Here is a 21,287-nt window from a genome sequence, read left to right as displayed (position 1 = left end):
ACACTGTTGTTACCCAGGGTAACATTATTGTTATGGGGGTTCTATCGTAAGTGCAGGTGAACTGGAAATCAGAAGTGTTCATCAAGGCTGTTGTACATGACCGATTTTATGACTGAGTTAAGGAGTAAAGGACATGAACACTATATAGCAAGTGACAAAAATTTAAGAAAAAAAAAAATAAAAAAAATTTTAAGAGAATGAACAAACAAATGAACTTGAAGGAGTTTCAACTTGCTTCCAAAACTGAGCAGACACAATGCCAAAAAACATGTTAATTAATATTTACAGTATAAGCATCTTTTGGCACAATAAAATCTTGATAATTTTATATGTAGATATGTATATTATTCATTCATTTGCAGAAAAAGAATAGTCTTGTATCTGCTTATACAAATAACTGAATTAGTGAATTTGATCCTGAACACCTTAATCAATCCGAGACTGACACATTAAAACAGAACAGAGATGGATCTCTTTGCTTTTCAGCTGAAACAGCCAGTTTCAGGTCTGCCAAGTTGAATTAACTTTTCATGCAATATCCTTTCTTGGCAACAATATTAAAGTTAAATGTACTTTTTTTTTTTTCAGGCCAGATTTCAGACATAATACAGCTTCCCCTAACTGTGAACTACATAAGTGTCACTTTCCACATAACCTCCAATGCTCTGCCCCCAGGAATTGGAAAGAAAACAAGGAGTCTGGACTCCTCAAAGCTCAAGTAATGATGGATTGCTCTGCCTGATAATGAACCATAGAATATGACTGTGTTTGGAAATGGTTTTCAGTCCTTCTAGAAATGTAAAATATCAGAAATCTGTGGATGGTGCAGGTTGTTTTTACATTCTTTTAGACCTAAGCTCAAAGCCTTTATGCAAGTCTCACTGCTTTGTACATCTTACACTAGCAGCTTTGTGCTGCAGTTTACTCATCTGCTGAGGTTATTGTGTCCACTGTTTGAGAAAGTTAATAGGCTTTGCACAGTGGAAGCCACCTTGGGAGAAAAGGTATTGAAGGGACAGATGGCTGAGGCAAACTTGCGCTCACGGATCGCTTCATGGTTTGTCTCTTAGGGAATGTGGCTGACTCATGGCTGGATCTGGTGGGGGTCATAAACGGAAAGTACCAAGGAGAAACAAGATTACACAAACACGCCCAATCATGTAAAATCACTACTTGGGAAGCCATAAAATAGGTCTATGTGGGTGTTGGGTTATTTAGATGGTTTCTAACCTCGACTCCTTAAATGCTGTGCTTTTCCAGTCAGTAGCTACCAATAGAAGCTATTGTCAGCGATGAAGGCAAATACTCACGTTTCACTGCCAGAACAGAAATGCAAATTTGTGTCATTTGGGAATGGGATTGGGATGGTGAAATAAACATGAATTCATAATGAGAATGCAGAGGCTGTAGTGCTTTATTTTGTACTAAGAAGTATGCTTCTTATGCCAGCAACTGATTCTCTCTAGAATATATTGTAACTCAAAAATTTTTAGTTAACCTCAAACCTGAACCAATTAATTTTCAATTTATGGTGCTCTGTTCTATCCTTTTTCATCAAGGAATAGAGTCAAAATGCCAACGAATCGACATGCGGTACTGTCGTCTGATACTCTTCTAATGACTAGGAATTTGACAAGAAACAGGTTTCAGACCAGTAAACTTGGCTTAAAGGCTTTACGGTTTGGTAAGCTTCTACATGGAGCCCACCAACTCAAGGTTAAACTAAAAAAAATGTAGGTCACCATGAGTTCACATGTTACCCTCAAAGTATGAGGGATATCCAAAATAATGTTAATGTAGTAAACTCAAAATTGGGTTTCAGACATAAAGGGGTCATATTATCTTCAAACTACATCTTTAAAGTGAGACTATGAGTTTTGCCCCAAATATCTACTACCTACCTGAAGCCAGTAAACTGACTCAGTAATGTCTCTTCTACAGAAATGTTTAGTGTTAAGTGAGATTACCATGAGCCAGTGGTCATAACTACTGTGTGTACTGAGGAGGGTGTGTGTTGTATTGGCTCTGAATTCAATTTTTCAGTTGTAAAAGAAAGAATGTGTTATTTCTTCAGAAGTTACGTTTAAAAGTTTCAAGTTGAAGATTTAAAACTTTTGTCATTTATGTGTGTGTGTGTGAATATTTAACTTTCAAAGCAGTGCGTTATTCAAAATAAAAATAAATCTGGTTTGTTCTGATTTATAAGACACATTCCTGACGGTAAAATAAAAATAACTTCTGGTTTCAGAAACTACTACATCTAGTCCATGGTTTCACAAAATCATTGTTTGCTAAGTGAGAGTCACATAAACACAAGTTTATGTTTCCCTCAGTGCTACTTTATACGGTGTTATAAAGATTTCAAGGTGGTGTTTTTGGCACAGGCTGGCTTCATGAGGACTGCCTGTGACTCTACTAATGATGCTGCCTGACATCCCAGCTATGGAGTCCCATTAGTACTTTCACTGCACCCCTACAATGTAACATGTACAGACTGGTCCATTTAAACAGTTTATGAGGTACGACTCACTGTTACTCACTAAACAAGCTCCTTTGGGCAGTCTAGGACATAAATGGCAAGCTGCACAACATTAAGCATGTCACAGGATGCAGATTTTAGGAGCAAATGGACTGTTCATCATACTGAGGGACAGGTGTTTAGGTTACTGAATGAACCGCACTGCATGTGTGCATTTTCATGGAAAGCATCACAGGCAAAAAGGCACAAAATCCATCAGCTGACATCCCCATACATATTTAGTAAATTATCATGGTGTAGCTTCTTAATTCCCATTGCTTGAGAGCCAAGAACAGGATAATCCCTCAAGATGGTACTCCCTGCTATCATTGTTACAGATTAGAGCAAATGTTTACCACTTTTCTGACATTTCCCATTTAGTGAAACTTCCATTCCAAAAGGGGGTCTTGATCTTTTTCTAAACAGCAGCCGTGACAGTCCTGAGAGACACTGTGAGAGTTAGAAAACGGTGGGCCTGGACTGTATAAAGCACTTACTGCGAGAGCTCTGTCACATCTCTGCTTATCTCTGGCTCTGTGCGTGTGGGGAGGTGATGGTGATGGTGTTACTGGGGAGGTCTGGCTTCTGGGATGCTTCCCTTGCGCTCAGGCCTGGATCCATTTCAGACCACTTTAATGGACAAGAGCATGGGGGCTACTACTCACCCCCCAAATCAGCACCTCCGGGTGTATCACAGGCCACCTTGGGACCAAAGCCAGCACATACACTTACAGCTTCTTATCACCAACTGACAATTAAAGGTGAATTTGACACCCCCTCTTTGAAACCTAGGGCTATAATTTACTCACACAGGGCTTTAGGAGGTGTTACCCTATCTCACTGCACTGTCACTCCCCAGCATTATATACTATTTATACAGGCAAAGTCTGTATCTCAGAAAGCCGTCTTGATGAGTCACTGGCTTGTTTTCTAAATCCACCTTGAAACTGTTGTAAGGCCCTCTGTCTGAAACTCTGCCAAGATTAGGTGAGTAACAACTCAGGCTGAACTCACAGTTGACCCCTGTGACCTTCACCCCGGTGGCCAATATCCAGGCGTTTACTCAATTGCTGCCACATTTTTTTTCCTCTCACAGAATGTCAGTTGAGAGAAACTGAGCAACAGGGCAGACGAAAACATAAAAATAAGAAACAAACAGATGTCCCTCATGTTTTAGCGGGTAAAAAAAAAAAAAAAAAAATCTTATACTGGTCTCTGAAAAGGGGGTTTGCAAGCAATGATTTTCCTATCACATGATAGCTACCATAACAGGACACTCCTTACCCGTCAAGTGTTGCACTTCTTGACACAAGCCTTTCCAAAATGAAAAACACAAGAGCGAAAGGTGTAAAGAATGGATTAAACAACGTGATTATTAGCTCTAACATAAGCTGCAATCATTAGCATGTTTGGCTAACTAGAGCAACCGAGCATTACTTCCAAGGCTAAACTTTACACCCGTAACTAACTAGGTAACATTTGTTCATGAGGTTATGTAAAAAAAAATAAATTAACAGCACATCAGTGGTGCAGTATTTTACCACTGTGTGCCATGCAAGACTGGAGAGCTTAACTTAGCGATCAGTCCCGTTAGCGATCAATTCTCATCATATTTAGCAGAGCAGAGGTGTGCAGTGAGGTGGGTGGTCCAGCCCCTGCCTCATCTCTGGTTCTCTGTCTGAATTGCTGATTCCTTGACTACCCTCAGCCAGAAAGATCGACTGCCATCCGAAAAACAGCCCTGCTACTGCCAGTACCCGCCATTCTGAGGCTCTTTTTCCCCCTTCTTTGCATCTTTCTTCCCTCTTTTTTTCTCGCTTTGTCTTTCTGTCAAGAAGTTTGTGTTGATGTTGATTGCATTTCGGTTGCACATTTCCAAGGACATAATGGGGATTGTGTACACAACCAGAAAACAAGCCAACCATTCCTCTATATAAATCACTGAGTAAATCATGGTGCTTAGTTTGAGACGCCCCAAATCATTTGGCAGGTTAAAAAGCACACCATTTTCCATCCTTCAAAGGTTTTCAGTCACAATGGTTTGTCAACAGGGCAGAAAATAAATGAAAGTGAGAATATTTGGCTAATGATAGCATTTTCAAGGCTGGTTGATTGTTTCTTTGGAAAAACAAATCAGAACTTCTAACAAGAGGACAAATGTTTTTGGCTAAATTGATTTTCCAGCCTTTTTGTAAGGTATGTGTAAACTACACAACTTTCTAAACCATTATTCAATGTTAAGAATTCAAATAAACCACAAAACTTGTTAAAACTGAGTGGAAAATGTGATTTTAAATGTGTTGAGTCCTTCAAATGACTAATGAGCTCTGTATATGGCTAATTTATTTCAAGTTACAACAACAGAAACCCACAGAGGCTGGAATTCAAGAAAGACTGAGTATAATGTTAAGATATTGATGCTAAATCCTGCTTTTGGAACACAAATTGGCAGAAATGTAACCCTAGCTGAGTCAAATTTGAGATATAAAATTTTATTTATGAGGCCAGATATCTGAAATGAAAAGAGACTGGACGTACTGTTGCCGTTTTTAGTTTCCGTTGGGAAAAAAAGTGAAATATTTCAAAACATTATCATGGAAATATACTTTTACTGTTACTATCGTCACTTTTTCCCCCAGACACAAAGTTCACTTTTAGCTTTCTCTTACGTGAAGACTAATGTGCCATGGCTACCAGAAATCACTCAATCTGAATGTAGCTGTTAGCTTGAAAGGACTTTTTAAACCAAGAGCTCTGACAGTGTTATGTCTACAAGACATGTCTCACATAATTTACTGTGAGCCCCGGAGCAAGATGAATCGGAGAAAGCCCTGAATGTCTGTAATATGTAAGATAAAAGCCAATTCATCTTGAAAGCCAAACGAGGTGTACAAATTCATTTTGGACAACTCTGTTATGAAAAGCATCAAATTAACTTTCTCTTGTCATAAAAAAAATAAATAAAAATAAAAAACATGGATAAAATGTTTTACCTTGAACTTCAGTTTTAGAACTGTGGAGCAGATATGAGCACATCCAACAGAAATATTTGCTTTACTTCTGTTGATATTGGTACAGCAGTTGCTTGTTTTTACGATCAAAATTAATTTCAGAAATGAATTCTCTGACTTTGGTCTAGAAAAGAAAGGTCTTGTTCTCCTTTCTGACTATATCCCAGCAAAAACAGCATGTAAAGAAGCATTAAAATGTATCGTGCAGATTCTGTGCCAGTGGACCATTGCGACTATGACAAACCACATAATCCTGGCATCCAGCTCTCCCCAATAAGATCAAGAGCAAAATCAAATGTGTTAGCTTCACATTTTAAGATTGTATAGCCTGTATCAATGCATATTTTGTGAGCTAGCCAAATTACAAAATCAAACTATTGGCTACTCTCTGGTAAACCTGCATTATGTTTTTTATTAGAAAGTATTACCACTAAATAGGAGCTACAATAAATTAGTCTGGTTTAGATAGCTGGGTTTTAAGAGAAATACAGATCTTATATTATTTTAATATCATATTTTAATATATATATTTGTATCATTCACTGGATGTTCATTGAACCCCTAAGATGGAGCAAGAAGGCCCCAGAAAAGTATTAATGGACCAATTTAATCCTGTCCTGAAAAACTGGCTCCAACACTGTTCTTTATGTGTATATATATATATATATATATTATATATTTCTTTCATATCTGACTCATACCTCGAGCAGATGTGATGATCACTATCAGAGACGTCACATGGCTTCATTCCATGTTAAATGAAAACAAATACAGTGAAGCAGAGCTTATGCATGAATGTATATTTTCACAAAACCTCCAGTTTCAGTCCTGCTCTCTAATGTCAAAGTGGCCCCAAAAATTACTCCAATTAATTATGCGTATCTGGCCGTATGGGAGAGGAAGTACTTGCATTCACCCAAGACATGGGAATGCGCAACGAAAACCAAACAACCAAACAAACTCAGACCTGGTCATTCATCCAGAGGTTTTAAACAGTGAGTACCAACAGGGGGGCAGCCTGTAGAGACTGTGACGCAGTTGTCCAACATGGGAATCTTTCCTCAGGGACACATACAGGCAGGAATGTGTGTAATGATGGCTTTTTTTGTGTGTCAGTCCTACAGGCCATGTCAGTCTGCCCCTTTTACCAAAGCACAAAGAGATACCCCGAACCCACCATCCCACAGGGGGAGTTATTTACATCCAAAATATTTGAGATAGCATTCCTGCGTACCCTCTAAACATCACAGCAGGGGATCCCTCTGCCAAAAAGTTGAAGAAATAGATGCTAAGCAACATGTTCTGGATTAAGCTCAACCATGACAGAAACATTACTACGCATGCATGTTAAACCTCCCAGCTCTGCAAAACTTCAGGGAAAAAACGGCTGCAGTGTTCCAGTTAGAGTGCCAGCACTGCTACCTATCAAGCTGAATGTCTCTTCTAATCAAAGTGGAAGGGCATTTAATGACAGGGGTTGTTTCCTTTAACGTCATATTCGTGTTTATCTTTCATCCTAACAACCCACATCTCTCATTAAACTAGGACTCCATAGTTTATAAACCATCCCTGCAGTTGTCCAGGGTTACAATCACCACAGTATATGCCAACCACAGCAGTTACAGTTTTCTCTCACTTTCTCTTTCTGTCTCCCTTTATCTCTCTCTATCTCCCACTGTTTTGCTATCCCCCTTCTTTCCTACAATCTCTTCTTTCCTTTGCTTCAGTCACCAAAGATGGACTGACGCTATCACATCATATCCAGATTGTGTTACACATGACTCACTTTTCCCCCGCTGTTGTTTTTGCTAGTTTTTGCTACACACACATAGCCATGAATCACATCAGTGGCTGCACGAGGCACTTTTAAGTACTGATGCTGGTACTGTAAGGCAGAATGGAGGGTGTGTGTTTACATACAGAATTTCCCTTAAACGATGCTGAACCGACATTCTAATTCAAATCTTAAAAAAAGAGATTAGCAGGAAGACGAGGTGCAGTAGCTCGACTAACATCTCCACATGGAACTGCTTTAGTCTGACCTGTGGTTCATCACAGCTGTTGGAAAGGAGGAAAATAGATGCTGCTGTTAATGATAATGTGCAGCTCATCCACAGCCACTATTGTATCCCTGCCATGCTGCAACATTAGAAACATTTGCTGCTGTCTGACCTTCGGCCAAAGATGGATGGAAACACTGATTACGCTTATATTTCTGTGTCTTTATTGTCTGTTGCTCACTGCGATGCAGCTCTTTCTAGAAAAACTGCAGGATAAATATACTTGTAAGTTATCAATCTTTAGTTAGTTGGGACAAACATGGCATTCTGACGGTACAATTCATCAAGAAGACTTTTATTATGGCTAATATCTGATGGGAAATAGTGCCAAATAAAGCCAAGGGAAATGCACAAGATGTCTCTATAAACACGATCAAAAACAGAGGATGGATCAAGTGATAAAAATCTGTGCAACTGAAGTGATATCATTATTTAAAGACAAAGCAAAACATCCTAGAATGTGACATAATTTCCACCGACCTAAATTTACACAGCTTCAGCCACACTTGGATTGTTAGTCTTGCCAAATCTACACGAAACACAAACAGCCTCATAATCTCAGCCTGCAGTCCATCTTGTAAGCTTTGGCCAAGCTGAAAGGTCCAGGTACTAAATGGACCTTCAGGTGAGATCAGGAATGAACTTCAAAACTCAACTTTTGAGAACTTTTGAGACTCAGGAAAAATTGGAAATCTACGCTTTCATTACAACTTAGCAAACTCCATCTGCTAATGAAGGTCATGCAATATGATAGAAAGCCGTAGAGTTGAGATTGTTTTGTCAAAATACCCGAAAACTGATTCAAGTGCATCACTGTAAACAGCGATAAAGTGCTGTCTCATACTCACTCCTTTGCTCAAGAAGGATTTGACTTAACTGTTCATGTGCTTGTGCTGTGCAGACGACAACATGGACATCATGCATCACTAAGATGTATACATCTACGCTCACAACAGAAGTGCTGTTTGAAAGATACTGACAAAATCTGACGGCCGCTTCTCTGTCTGAGCTTCAACTTGTGACTGTATGGGCCCAGAAAAGGAAGATCACATTCGATCCTTTACAGGCCATCAGTTAAGCTGAAGGTCGTCTCATCCAAACACAGACAAACACAGACTCATGTGAGCGTCAAACAATGTCATGCACCGACACATATGCAGAATTGGAAATGACTGTGACAAAGATTCATCTGTGTGCTCACACATGCAGAAGCACACACACACACACACAGGCCTCTGGGTGATTACCCTCTCCATCTCACAACTGCTGCAAACATGTCAGTTTAAACAAACATCAAGAACCATTTGTAACCATTTGTATTGTAGTTGGAAAACCAGACCAAAAAGCACGTCCATCTGTTCGATCATGGACAGATTTTTGGGGCAGTTCCTGTTAGGCCTCCGCACGGCAGCACATTTCAGTTAGCCTGCCCATTACTGTGACACATTCTTACTTTTGGGAAGTAATATCTGTAAAAATACAATACTTAGGACACATAGCTTCATCTCTGAATGGTGGACAAAACCAAAAGCAAAACTCACAATTATCACCCCGCTCCCCTCAGCTCTATGGAGTATTTCAGCATTTTTCACAATCAGCGTTTTTGTTTTTATGGCTCACAACTTTGCTGTTCTGGTTCACTCTCACCGCTCTCATTGCAGGTTGCTGTTTTCAGCAACAAAGCTCCTACAAACTCACTTCATGCCACCTTTCCAGAAGCAAATGGCAGGCAGAAAAAAAATAGTTTGGTTTGGTTGAACATAGAGCCAGATATTTCCCTCAGGACTGGGTAGAGACCAAAACAGAAGCAAAGGGGCCTGAAGATCAATTTCACCCATTTTAAAGCATTTTAAATTGAAAAAAGTAAATACATTACCATTATCACCAGTATCCTGAGTTTAGGTACCAAAATCAGTATTAAGCATCAGTGTTTCCCTGGATTGAATATCCATCAAAGTGTGCTACACGTACACAGTGTTCAACAGGTGTTTCCCATCAGTTAATCACCTGCTCTGACATCACTGACTGGGGTGTCATCAAAAGTCAAACAAGCTAAAAAGGCCAAAGGAAAAGAAATGTGGTGAAAGGTCAACAATGTGAATGATTTTATGACTGATACTGTACTGTATTTTGAGGGTGTTATTTTTAAAACAGAACAGAAATGTCATGGGCTAACCCTTTACTCTTTACTGCGTCGCCCCTTCACATCTACAGTCTCTGTGCCAACTCCAGCCCTGGTGTTGTGTGGAATGTGAGAAGCCTGGCTCGGGTCCCAGACGAGGCAAACAGTGCTCTGGACAGGGTTAAGAGTGCGTTTCTGTTTTCAAAACATATTTGCAGGTTTGTGGGTGTAAATCTGTGTGCATGAGCGTCTGTATCTTTTTGTCTGTCTGTGAGCAGGCTGAGGAAGGGGTCGCACCAGACCTAACATGCCCAAATCACCCGCAGAAAAGAGACACAGACTATAATCAGCCTGCTGTTCTGCATCTCTCCAGGCTGTGTCTGTGTAGGTCTGAAATTGTAAGTTAATGCATCACAGGATATTCACCCAGCAACTTTCCCCTCTCACCCACACCAAGGGACATAAAGATTAAACAAATAAGTGAGGTCATTCCTGAAAGTGACGAAGGCTTTAAGAACAAGTGGCTCCTATCCCAGCGCCACAAGAACAAAACAAAAACAATGGAGTCAACCATTAGTCATTTGAGGATCTATCTAGCCCACACTGCGAGGGAGTGAAACTGTTTATCTTTCACCCAGTATCTTGCACTCTGTCCCGATCTCCTCCTTTCTCTCTCTTCACGTTTACTGGCTTCCAGTCATCCACAGTTCTGACAGATTCTACGGCCTAATCTTCCTACAGTGAAGGATCTGGTTGTGATTCTTTTGTTTCTTATATCTGAAATCATAGCAACACTCGATACACAGGGCTGAACTCCAAAAGAAGGTGAAACGGTTCTGTCCTCTGGAACCTCTGGAATGCTCCCCGGCGTTGACAGACAAAGAAATCCACTCAGAGTGCAACATCTGTAGGGGAGAGTCAAAGAGATGCTGTAGAGAGAGTCAGGCCTCAGAGGCAGCATGTGGGGAGGCTTCAGGAATTTTTCTTCCCACCTCACAGACTTAACAGAATTAACTTTGGGATGAATAACTGTCTGATACAAGGGGATTCCTGACAGAACTTACTATAAACTTCAAAACTGGAAGAAAATAAAATGAGGCATTTAGCGAGAGAATTTAAACTTAGTGTATTCTAATTTTTCCTTCTCCTGCTCCTTGCCAGAATCAGCAATACAAAACATGCATGTTTCTCAGTCATATCTTTTCCAGGAAGTAAAAAGAAAAAAAAAAGTTACTGACACATTGTTGTAAATTCACACTGTGTAAGACGTCCTGGGGTATTCATTGCAAGCAGCTCAAACTCTAAAACGTGGTTTTGTTTTTTCATACTTGTTCACTTCCCTTGACCTTCATCAAACCCTGATTTACAGAGCACAACCTAAATGAACCTGAAGTCTGAAGGAAAACGAATAGAAACAGATACGAGTGAGTAATATTATCATATGTTCTGTTTATCAAGAGTCATTATAAAACAAAAGATACAAAGATAACAGCCGGTTCTGTGACTGAAGTAGGTTCAAACACAGTCGTGATTTGCTGCAGGCTGTGAGAACACCGCATTACTTGCCCACAAACTGTGCACTCAGATTGACCATAATGTCTAATGTTTTGCTCTATCTAAGCTATTACTATCTCATATTTGGCTCGTAATCACTCAACCTTAGCAGTGGCAGAGATACAGCCATGAACCCTGTGCTTTTGGCAACTCTTCTGACCATAACTTACACACTCAGTACTAATGGCTTCCACTTGCCTGCCCAAAATAATATTATTTATACTCATTCTTTTGAAAAAAAAAAAAAAAAAAAAAAAGTTCCGCTCTTGTTACAGCCATTTTATACGAAAATATTTAAATGCCACAGTGGAATAAAACATCTAAATATCACTTCCATTTAAAATACATTGTCAAGCACTTACATTAATGATTCCATAAAGTTGCTACAGTCAATATTTTTATATTAAGAAAGGATCAAATAGTTAATTATGAGTATTTTAGTGTCTTTCAGCTCATTGTTTTGATTTTAATGGAGAGTGGCATTTTCAACCTTCACTACTCTCATTCATCTGGTAGCTCCACATCAATTCTAGAGTTGATCTGTGTCTGTTCTAATGTGTCGGTTTTGTATTTAAAAATGGCCTAAAAACTGAATGCTCGTTTAAACAGATCATTTCCATACCTGAGCAACATGCTGCAGATCACTCCAATTCATAATACCTCCGGCAACCAAATGAAGAAAAATTAGCACCATTACTGGAGTGAATATACTCAGGGGTGTATGGAAACACAAACATATCAGAGGAAACGATCAATTTATCCTACAGATGCATCAATGGGTGCCAAGCTACAAGGAAGCAACAATGTTTTCAGAGGGGATGCCATAAATCCTGCATTTGTTAAGCCAAATGTAGAACCTTGTAATTAAAACAAAATAAATCCCCTATGAGGTACCCACCAGAGAGTGATTCACTAAAATGAGTGATGGAAAAGGAACCACATGCCTGCTTTATAGCTGCAATAAGGTAAACTGGACAGATTCAAGATGCATAGCAAAATTACTATGAAATTTACTGCTTCATTCATTGAGCTTTATAGAGGCATAGGTGTGCAATACCTGTCTGCCCAGTATCAAAACTTGCAGCATTTGCAGTTTAGCACCACTGGGTGCACTGGAACATGATTTCCGAGGGGGAAGAAAAGACCAGGGGGTCTCAGAAGAAAGTGGCTTGCCATATTGAGCATGACAAAACTACTAAATGCCCCTTTTCCTGAAAATCACTGACATTAACAATGTTGGGCTCCATTCTCCTGTCCATGTGGAAATACTGTGGCATGGCCTTAATGTTTTTCCCTATTCCCAAGACATGCTATGAGGAAAGCTCTATTTCCTTTCAGTCATAGCACAAGTGCAACCAACAGATTTTCTGGAAGCTGTTATTGTAATGTCCTTCAGCAATTTCCATGGTTTCCTTTTTACAAGTTTTGGGGTCAGGAAGGGAGAGCTTTTTATTCCTCAGAGCATCTCCTAGCCCTCTGCATCATCTGATTGTTAGTTTTGGCCCAAATTATCAGTGAAAATAAACTCCCATAGAGGAAGTCACCTCTAAAATAGATAGGTTTCTCCTTGGATCCCCGGGCATGCTGTGTGGCCCTCTCATAGTATTAAGTAGAGAAACATATTCACCCTTTTTCGTACGAACTCTCAGTATGGAAGGGAAACAAACCTCTGCCCACATGTTGCTATATCCTTTTAAACCACTGTTTATGCAGTACAGTCGTGTTCATCGAGAGGCAGAATGATGGGAATTTCACAGGGATAAGACTGAAGATAGTTTTCCCCCCTCCCTTTGTTCAGCAGCTTAGTTTGGCACAGGCTGACCTTCTCAGGGAACACTGCTCTCAACCACTTTCTACTGTCTCCACCAGGAGGGAAACCAGAAGATCTATTACTTTCACTCCCAAGAACAGAAACAAAATTTGGCTAGCTGACTTTCTGTCTGTGCCAAATTTTCATTGTCCTTGAAACATTAGAAGACTAGAAAGGGTATTCTCAGGCCGTGCTACGAGATGCGTGCTTCATCTGCTTTTTACTCAATACAACCTATTCTTTTTCTTAAACAACCCATTCACTCTCATATTTCCAACAAGAGATGGATCCTCATTACCCTTCAGCCCACCAAAAGCCCAGAAGCTAGAATAACCGGTACTTACACCAAACTGTTCACCAGTCCACTTGCTCCCTGTGAGAAGAGCTTTGTTCCAAAACTCAATGCTTTTTTGGATCTGATGGATAACCTCTAATACAGCTGCTTGTGTTCAGATAAACGTATTATGAAGTGTGGCTTTTTAAAAAGGGTTTTGTACTTGCTGGTAGCAAGTAGCTAGTAGCATTAACTCAAGTATGGAATCGGTAGTATTGAACATTTTCAGACACTAAGCAGCCCTACCTGTGAGTTTCAGAATCCACTTGAAGATTTTATTAACAGCCTTTTAAAGGAATGGTTGGAGAGAGAAGATTGACACCACTGTCATGTCTGTCCCTTAAATATGAGGCACAAAGACTTAAGACAAGGGAAACACGCAGCTTCAGAGGTAATGAATTTCACCCACCACCAGCACATCTAAAGCTCACAAATTAACATTTTATGTCTAATTTATTGAATCCATACAAAAAATAAAGCATAAAAATCATAAGTTGTGGTTGAACCAGGTGTCATGTGCCATTTCATGCTTGTTATTGGTTGGGCGAATTAACTTCCCGGAAATTGTTGCACCTGCTAAGCTAACAGTCTTCTGGCTCTGGGCATGGGTCGTAGCTGCAATGACAGTTCTGATGCAGACTGGCTTTAGTCTCAGAAGCTCTCTCTCACGGTACAATTTAAGACCAGTGATTTTGATTGATTTCTCTCATAGTTGTTAACTTTTGTCTGGCAAACACACGTAAATGTAATTTTAGTTATTCTTTTATGTATGAAGTGGCTTGTTCCCTGCTGCAGTTTCTCTCTTAAGATCAGAGCCTAGCTTGTCTGAGGTTCCTCGCCTTGCAGCCAGACCAGGGAAGTAATCCTTGGACAAACACAGGCAACCTTTGACTGGTCAGGAATGTTATCAGGGTCCATATACTCTACCCTGGGTTGAGGAAGGAAAGATCTCAGACTTAAAATGCTTCCCCAACAGCTGTTTGCTGCATCACTCTAACTGTCCACCCCCCACACTGGACTGAGCACCCAGGCACGGGGGTGCTATCTGGAATGGTCTCCTCCGTCCTTCTCTTTCATCAGAGCTCGTTGGAGCAACATCAGGGGCAAACTTTCTCTTAGACAAGCAGTAAAAAGGCTGGGGTGATTAAGATAGATAGACTGGCCAGGACACTTAATCTTCTGTCCAATGAAAAATGTTAACTGCATCCTGATGTCCCCCCCCATGCAGCGTAATTAGCCTGAATTACCACTGTGTGTTTAAGAGTCCCCTGAAATGCCTAAGCCAATTTTTTTCTTCTGCTGATCTGTCTTTCTTCTGCTGTATGCTGTCTACTTTTTTCCGTAGTCAAAAACATTTTTTCAGTTACACGCATCTAGGGAGTTTAATTTAATTTTGTTCACACATTTTGAAATACAATCCTCTGATCTATTATACGATATTATATTGCCAATACTGAAATTTTCTATTTTAAATGAAAAATATATGTGGTCCCAGTGTGTTGGGAAATAAGCGTGATAGTGTGAGCGGTGATGGCAGACGTTTTAACATGCTCCCATTTTCACATCTAAGGAGAAAGTTATTCTGGAGGTCTCATTAGTCAAACCTTCAGTCTACCAATGCTGCTGTTGTGTTTTCATAGTATCACTTGTACTATCGCAGACGGATGAGGTCCACTGAGCAAAGATAAAGCCGGTGTTATTTCACCCCTGGCCTTTCTTGACACATGGTCCGCTTTTGGGAGCCATACAGAAACATACAGGTTTTTCAGACTTGGGATTTTTTTTCCAGGTGAATGCATATTACACCTCAGGCCTCTAAAGGGAAAAAAAGTGTGTAGATTTTTTTACCTTGCTTATTTTTCTTATCTCTGCATATAAAAGTGAATGCACACACACACCTTTGTAAAATTTTCTGTACATCATGTCTTAAACCTTGACATACACCATGAACAGTAAATTCCTTGGCTAAACTGAGATAAAGACAGTGATATACAGTTTAAAGATAAGCTGATGTTATACAGATTCTGTTCTGTAATCTCAAAACCCCTCCGCATACAATGTTTCATTCAGATTTGGATATATACATATATATATATATGTGGTTTAGGTAGAAAATCTGAATGTGACGGAGGGTGGAGCAGCCTCCAACTCTGTTCCTCCCTAATTACAGACTCAGTCAGCATCTCACTGCAACATGCTTTGACTAGTGCCTGGTTAATTGATGAAGAATGATTATTTCCTCTAACCTGAGGAGTGAAAAGTATAGTTTCTGAGAGTAAATGAAAAGCAGGCACACATAGGTGTAGTCCAGATATGTCTAGGACACGCCAATTGCTAATAAATAGGCTTGGGGTATTGATGAAGTTCGGGTTGATTAATTCCCCCGGTTCCACAGTAATCCATCAAATCCCAGAGGTGTTGTCCGTGCATGCAGTTGCTTCGTGTTACGCCACGTTGTTTTGTAGACAAAAAAATAAACCATTAGCTTTAAGCAATTAATCACAGGTCGGACATGCTAATCTTATTTGAGAGCGGCAATATTGTGGAAAGTCGAGGAGCCGGAGAGCCGGTTATGCCAAATTTGGAAGTTTGTTTATTTGATTCATGTATCCATTTCATAGAGATAGTCCTGCTCTCTTTGGAGACACGAAGTCTCAAAGCTTAAAAAAGCAGGGTGGCTGCCAAGCCATATCAGCGATGGCCTCACAATTCGCAACTCATTAACATTACAGTAGAACCATATTTGAACATAGAAAACACCTTGGTGACGCTATAAATAGAATCTAATTTTGTTGTTCAACAGTAATTAAATATCATATGCGCTAAGATATAATGGGCTTTGTCTCCTAGCAAACAGGTTATAGATTTTTTTATTACATGTAAGTCTGGATTTTCGAGTTATACCCACACATCCTTTGAATAAATAAAGGGAGCATTCTCTTTCTCTGTCTTTTTCCTCCTCTGAGTGTCTCTGGGGACTCTCTCTGACTTCCTGCCATTAAAGAGACAGCCCACTGGAGAACAGGGGGTGACTGACATGTAACTACCTCTGCTCTATGACCGACGCTTTGTGCAACTCAACTGGACATCTGTGGAATTCACTCGAAGGGTAATTTACTCAGGAAAAAATGGAGAGAAAATAGGAGAAAATAGTTTCGTTTGCTGGACGGCCACCGAGTCGGCAGACAGAGACTTGATGTGCAAGGTCTCTATGGAGACTACGCAATCAGACAGCTGTGTGACATCCAGAACAAAAAGTTCAATTCAGTTAATGTACACAGTTACATGGTAACATAGCAGAGGTAACATAAATTGTGAAGGTAGTCATGGGTTCTAGAGCTGCATATTTTATCAACTGCCGCTGTCTATTAAAGCTGTTTAGTCAAACACTGTGTATGTTTGAGTTCATACAGTGATTTTAGAGCAAAGATATAGTCTCTTCAGTTCAGTTTTTCTGCTCACATTTTTAATATTGTCTTGTGATTTGTGTGAAATGTCCTCTCCCCGATATTTTATTTTGAAACTGGTCACACACCATGACACAAAAAAAAAAAAATGCTCAACTCCTAAAGCACATAAACTCTCCTACTGACAGACATTTTGACAAACAACACGTTGACAATGAGAAAACAGCAAACACTCCTCTGCTTTGGTCTGAGAGCCTCATCCAGAAACCAAAACAAGTTATCTAGAGAAGCCACAAACAGACACTCGGCAGAGACCACACACCCCGGGAAACATAAATATCTTAATAAACTATGTCCTACAGCGCGACCACTTCAAAAGAAATGGATACAGTTTCATGCAAGGATGTTACACATGTAATTCAATGACCAACTTTTTCAACATGGATCTAATTAAAATAGGAAAAACAACAGCATTCCTATATCAGTCTACCACTGAGAAAACAGCGAACCAACCAAAGTCATGAAGTCACTAAACACCACCTGAACCCTTCCTTACCTTCTGTAGCCACTGGGTATAATTCTCCATAATGTGCTCGAGCTGCTGGATCTTCTGGTTGGGAAAGTCTGGCTCAGGTGGTGGAGAGTCCCTCTGGAGAGAGTTGGCGTTGTACTGCGGGCTACCGGCTTTCGCCTCCTTGCAAGAGCCTCCTCCGGCTCCATCTCCTTCAGGTAGGATGAACGTGTAGGTGCACTGGCCGTGCTGGATCTTATGAAAACGTCTGTTGCTGTAATTACTACTACTACTACTACTTCCTCCACTGTTGCTGCTACTGCTGCTGCTGCTGCCACCTGTGCTGCTGGTGCTGCTATCTGTCCCTCTCCGTTGTTCCCCTCCTCCGCAGCTCGCAATCACCAGGAGTGCCGCCAGCGAGAGCAAGTGGTGGCCAAAGTTGTACCACAGCATCATTTCACTTTCACCCCAGGAGAAAGGTTGCAGGTGAATTAAGTTCTTATATCTTTAGCTGCTCCTTCTCGGTCTGGCTGGATGTTCCCTTTGGAGCTCGATCAGAAAACGGTGAAGAACACCGTTGGCCTGGAACATGTGTCATCCATCCTTACATTGGACCTCCAGCAATGAAAGCCACTGTAGACTCTTACCATGGACACTTACACATGCTATGTTTCCAAAGCTCCTTTACGTTTCTGTCCTGGCAGGAAAGGTTGTACTCATCTCTTGCAGAGTGACAGCTTGGTTATAAATCTTGATGTTTCTCCAGTAAATCAAAGCCAGATGTGACCAGGTTGTGGGCTTGCATTTATCAGTCTGTGCATTTAAAATAGGTGCTGGGTAAGCTGGGATGGTGTCGTCAGACCTCCCTTGGTCTCTCTGCCTTCCCTTCCTCCTCTGTTCTCTGATTTCACGACTGGGGAGAGTGAGAGAGACGCTCACTCTGAAGAACAGTTCCAAGCTTCCAGCACACTCTGCGCCTGCCCCTTGCAGAGCCTGCAGAGGAATGTGAGTATGTGCACGAACGAGTGTGTGTGTGTGTGCGCATGTGTGAGTGTGTGTGTGTGTGATCCTGGCAATAAAGGGACCCCAGCACAGAGGATGTGCTACGAGGATCGGTTTACAGGCTCTCTGACTGCAGACTCATGTGGTTGACCTGCCTTCTTGCCTGTGTTGACACAAAAAACTTGTCTAAACGTGTGCATTTAATTTATCTGCTCCTGAGATACTACTCTCATACTACATCGTGACAGGTGCTTTATTACATGTAAGGACGAGAGTGGTATATTTCCAGGTGATTCTAATTCTCAGACTTTCCAGGTGATTCTAATTCTCATCTAAGAACCTTAAAGTTTTAATACTTAAAATTTTCATCATATCAACCCCAATATTTGATATTAATTATGCTTGGCATTTATTATGTTATAACCTCTAAATGTTTTTACATTCATTATTTCTCTATATAACTGCAGTGGTGGAGTCTGCCATTGTGTTTGGTTTGCATTAGAAAAGTTTACATTGCGCGTAATTTCAGAGCAACAGAACTCTGAGACTTTTAAATAACCACAAGCATCCCGGATAAGAACTGTAAGGTCAACAAAATGATGATGTATTTCTTATTCTGAGGTTTAAACTTTAGTATTGGCAGGGATTGAATGACGTCAATAGTCACTTTCCTTCACTGTAGCCCACAAATAACAGAACCAGTCTGAGAGTTAGATTCTGAAAAGACTGCAAAAACCTCTGTCTGCAAGATTTGTTTTCTGTCTTTCATCCACTAAATACATTACATGCACTGTTCCTATCTTCATTCATTTTATGTACAGTATGTTTCTATCACACACACCCTCTGTTGTTATGTTTTCAAGAAAACAAAAGTGAAATCCAAGAATGAGCATTGGAAGATGGAATTTCTCTTCATCATCAGGCCAGAAGAAGGAGCAGAGTGAGGAAATAGCGCTGAAAGGCCCTGGGTCAAAGGTCAAGTCCTTGTTATGGACAGTCCATTAAAATCTCTGATTCGGGGAGACACAGCTGTCTAAAATTCTGGCCGGACTTCAACATTCCTCTTCGGTCCAAAACGTCCAAATCCGTGTGACAGTGCACATGCTTGAGTGCGCATGCTCATGCTTTTATTTGTGTGTGATGTCTGTGCATGTGTTCACACGTGTTTACTGTCTCCATCTGCCTGCTCATGCTTACATATTATAGTGTGTAAATGTCCTGCATGTGTGTGTGTGTTTGATAGAGGGTGTGTATATTCAGTGATAGCGGGGGGCTACAAAAAGCTGGGCCCTCTGTGTGGGAGAATGCACGAAGGAGACCCAAGATAACAAATCCCTCGAATAACCCAGACTGGCCGAGACACAAAGCATGTGCAAATATCTCTTGGAGAGCTTGTCTTTGGTTGACGTACTTTGCTGGTGTCCTAAAATCTGGGCGCCAGTGACTGTGTCCAAGGGAAACTAAGTGGGAGATAATTGCTACCCCTGGGCAACTTTGAGTGTGCAAAATTCAAACTACACATCGCTCCTATGAACAGCTACACAAAAACACCCACTCACGTAGGAAAGAAATCAGGAGGAGAGGTGTTATGTCTAGTCTTCTGTTAATGACTCTTGATTTAAAATGGGTTAGCTGGAAAAGTGTTCTACCAATTCACAGAGCCAATTATTGCTAGATAGGTTCAGCTGATAAAATCTGCTAGTTTCACTAGTCACTGCAGTCAGCAAAATCAAAGCATTTTTGTCTGTGTATGAAATCAGAGACTAATTGTTTCAAAAAATAACATAACATAATATAATACGGGAAATTAGTGTTTATTACCAAACTGTGTACATGTGCTTTTCAGTGAAATGTGTTTAAAATGTCATTTTTTGTAAAATTAAAATCAACATTCTCATAGTTTGCTGTCTTACTTTAACAAGCAGCAGAACTTATGAAGACACAAGCTCTAATCTCAGATCTGAATTCTTACTGGAATATAAACTTACTGAGAAAACAAAACTGATTTTCAAAGCTACAAAAGTATAATCTAACCCCTGGGGGACCATGCTGTTCTGTGCTGCCTGTCCCACATATCCCTTGCACACCCTGTTTAGTAGAACACAATAATCATTTTGCTGGTGACAGTCAAGCACAGTGCGGGTCATGTCAGTTGAGAGAGGCCTTGAGGCAGCTGGCCTTCATGGGAATCTGGCTTGTGTTTTGCTTGTGAAAAGTTTGGGAGGACATTTTGTATAACTCAACATCAATCTGGATGACACTGCCTTCCGCATGTAATGTAAAATTTAATGTATGATGTGGGAACATAGAAGATCAGAGTTTTTACAGCTTTTCAGGGACACGGCTCTCTGTGTTTTCACAGTCCTGTTTGTGTCCCTCTGACTGTTCCAGCTTTATTTTACTGACTAAATCTGTCTGAACAGTCCTCTTACTGACCAGCTATGACAGAAAGTCAGCTGATAAAAATGTGGATATGCTCATATATGTCACCTTCAGTTACTACCATGTGCTTACAGAAGAGAGCTTTACAGTAACCTTGAGAGTTAGTGGATGTTTTTGCCCTGGGGTTTGCCTTCATGGCAAGATGAATTCAGACACAACTCAGAGCTGAAAAATATATTTCCATGTTTTTTTCATGAATCTATCTTTTTCACTGAATAATCAAAGATGAGACTATGTTGAATAAATGGATTATCAGAATAGTTAGAATAGAATAGATTCTTAATTGATTAAATGAGTGGCTCTAGAGAGCATAACACCAATTTAATCATAATATACACATCTGTCTTATTGTTTGGTTGAAGGATCCTTGATTGAATTGTGTCCCTGAATTCTAAAACCTAATATATATCCTTGAATTAAGTTTTTTAATAATAATAATTTAAAAAAAATCATCATTCATTATTCACACTTACCATTAATAAATTTGGCTCTTAGATCGTTTTATCCCTGGACGGA

At 40.2% G+C, this 21,287-nt stretch overlaps 1 protein-coding gene across 1 annotated transcript in view; it reads right to left on the bottom strand.

The window, feature by feature from the left end:
- The window catches only part of angpt1 (angiopoietin 1), a 47,314-nt gene extending 29,089 nt beyond the window's left edge, over nt 1-18,225 (bottom strand). The window contains exon 1 of the mRNA XM_041054068.1: nt 17,373-18,225. Coding sequence (XP_040910002.1) covers nt 17,373-17,783 — 411 coding nt within the window. The 5' untranslated portion in view covers nt 17,784-18,225. The remainder of the gene's footprint in view (nt 1-17,372) is intronic.
- Between the last annotated feature and the right edge of the window lie 3,062 nt (nt 18,226-21,287).

This window comes from Toxotes jaculatrix, chromosome 13, assembly GCF_017976425.1.
Source record: "Toxotes jaculatrix isolate fToxJac2 chromosome 13, fToxJac2.pri, whole genome shotgun sequence".
Lineage (NCBI taxonomy): Eukaryota > Metazoa > Chordata > Actinopteri > Toxotidae > Toxotes > Toxotes jaculatrix.
The sequence above is the reverse complement of the archived record's forward strand: the minus strand, read 5'-3'. Positions and strand labels throughout refer to the sequence as shown.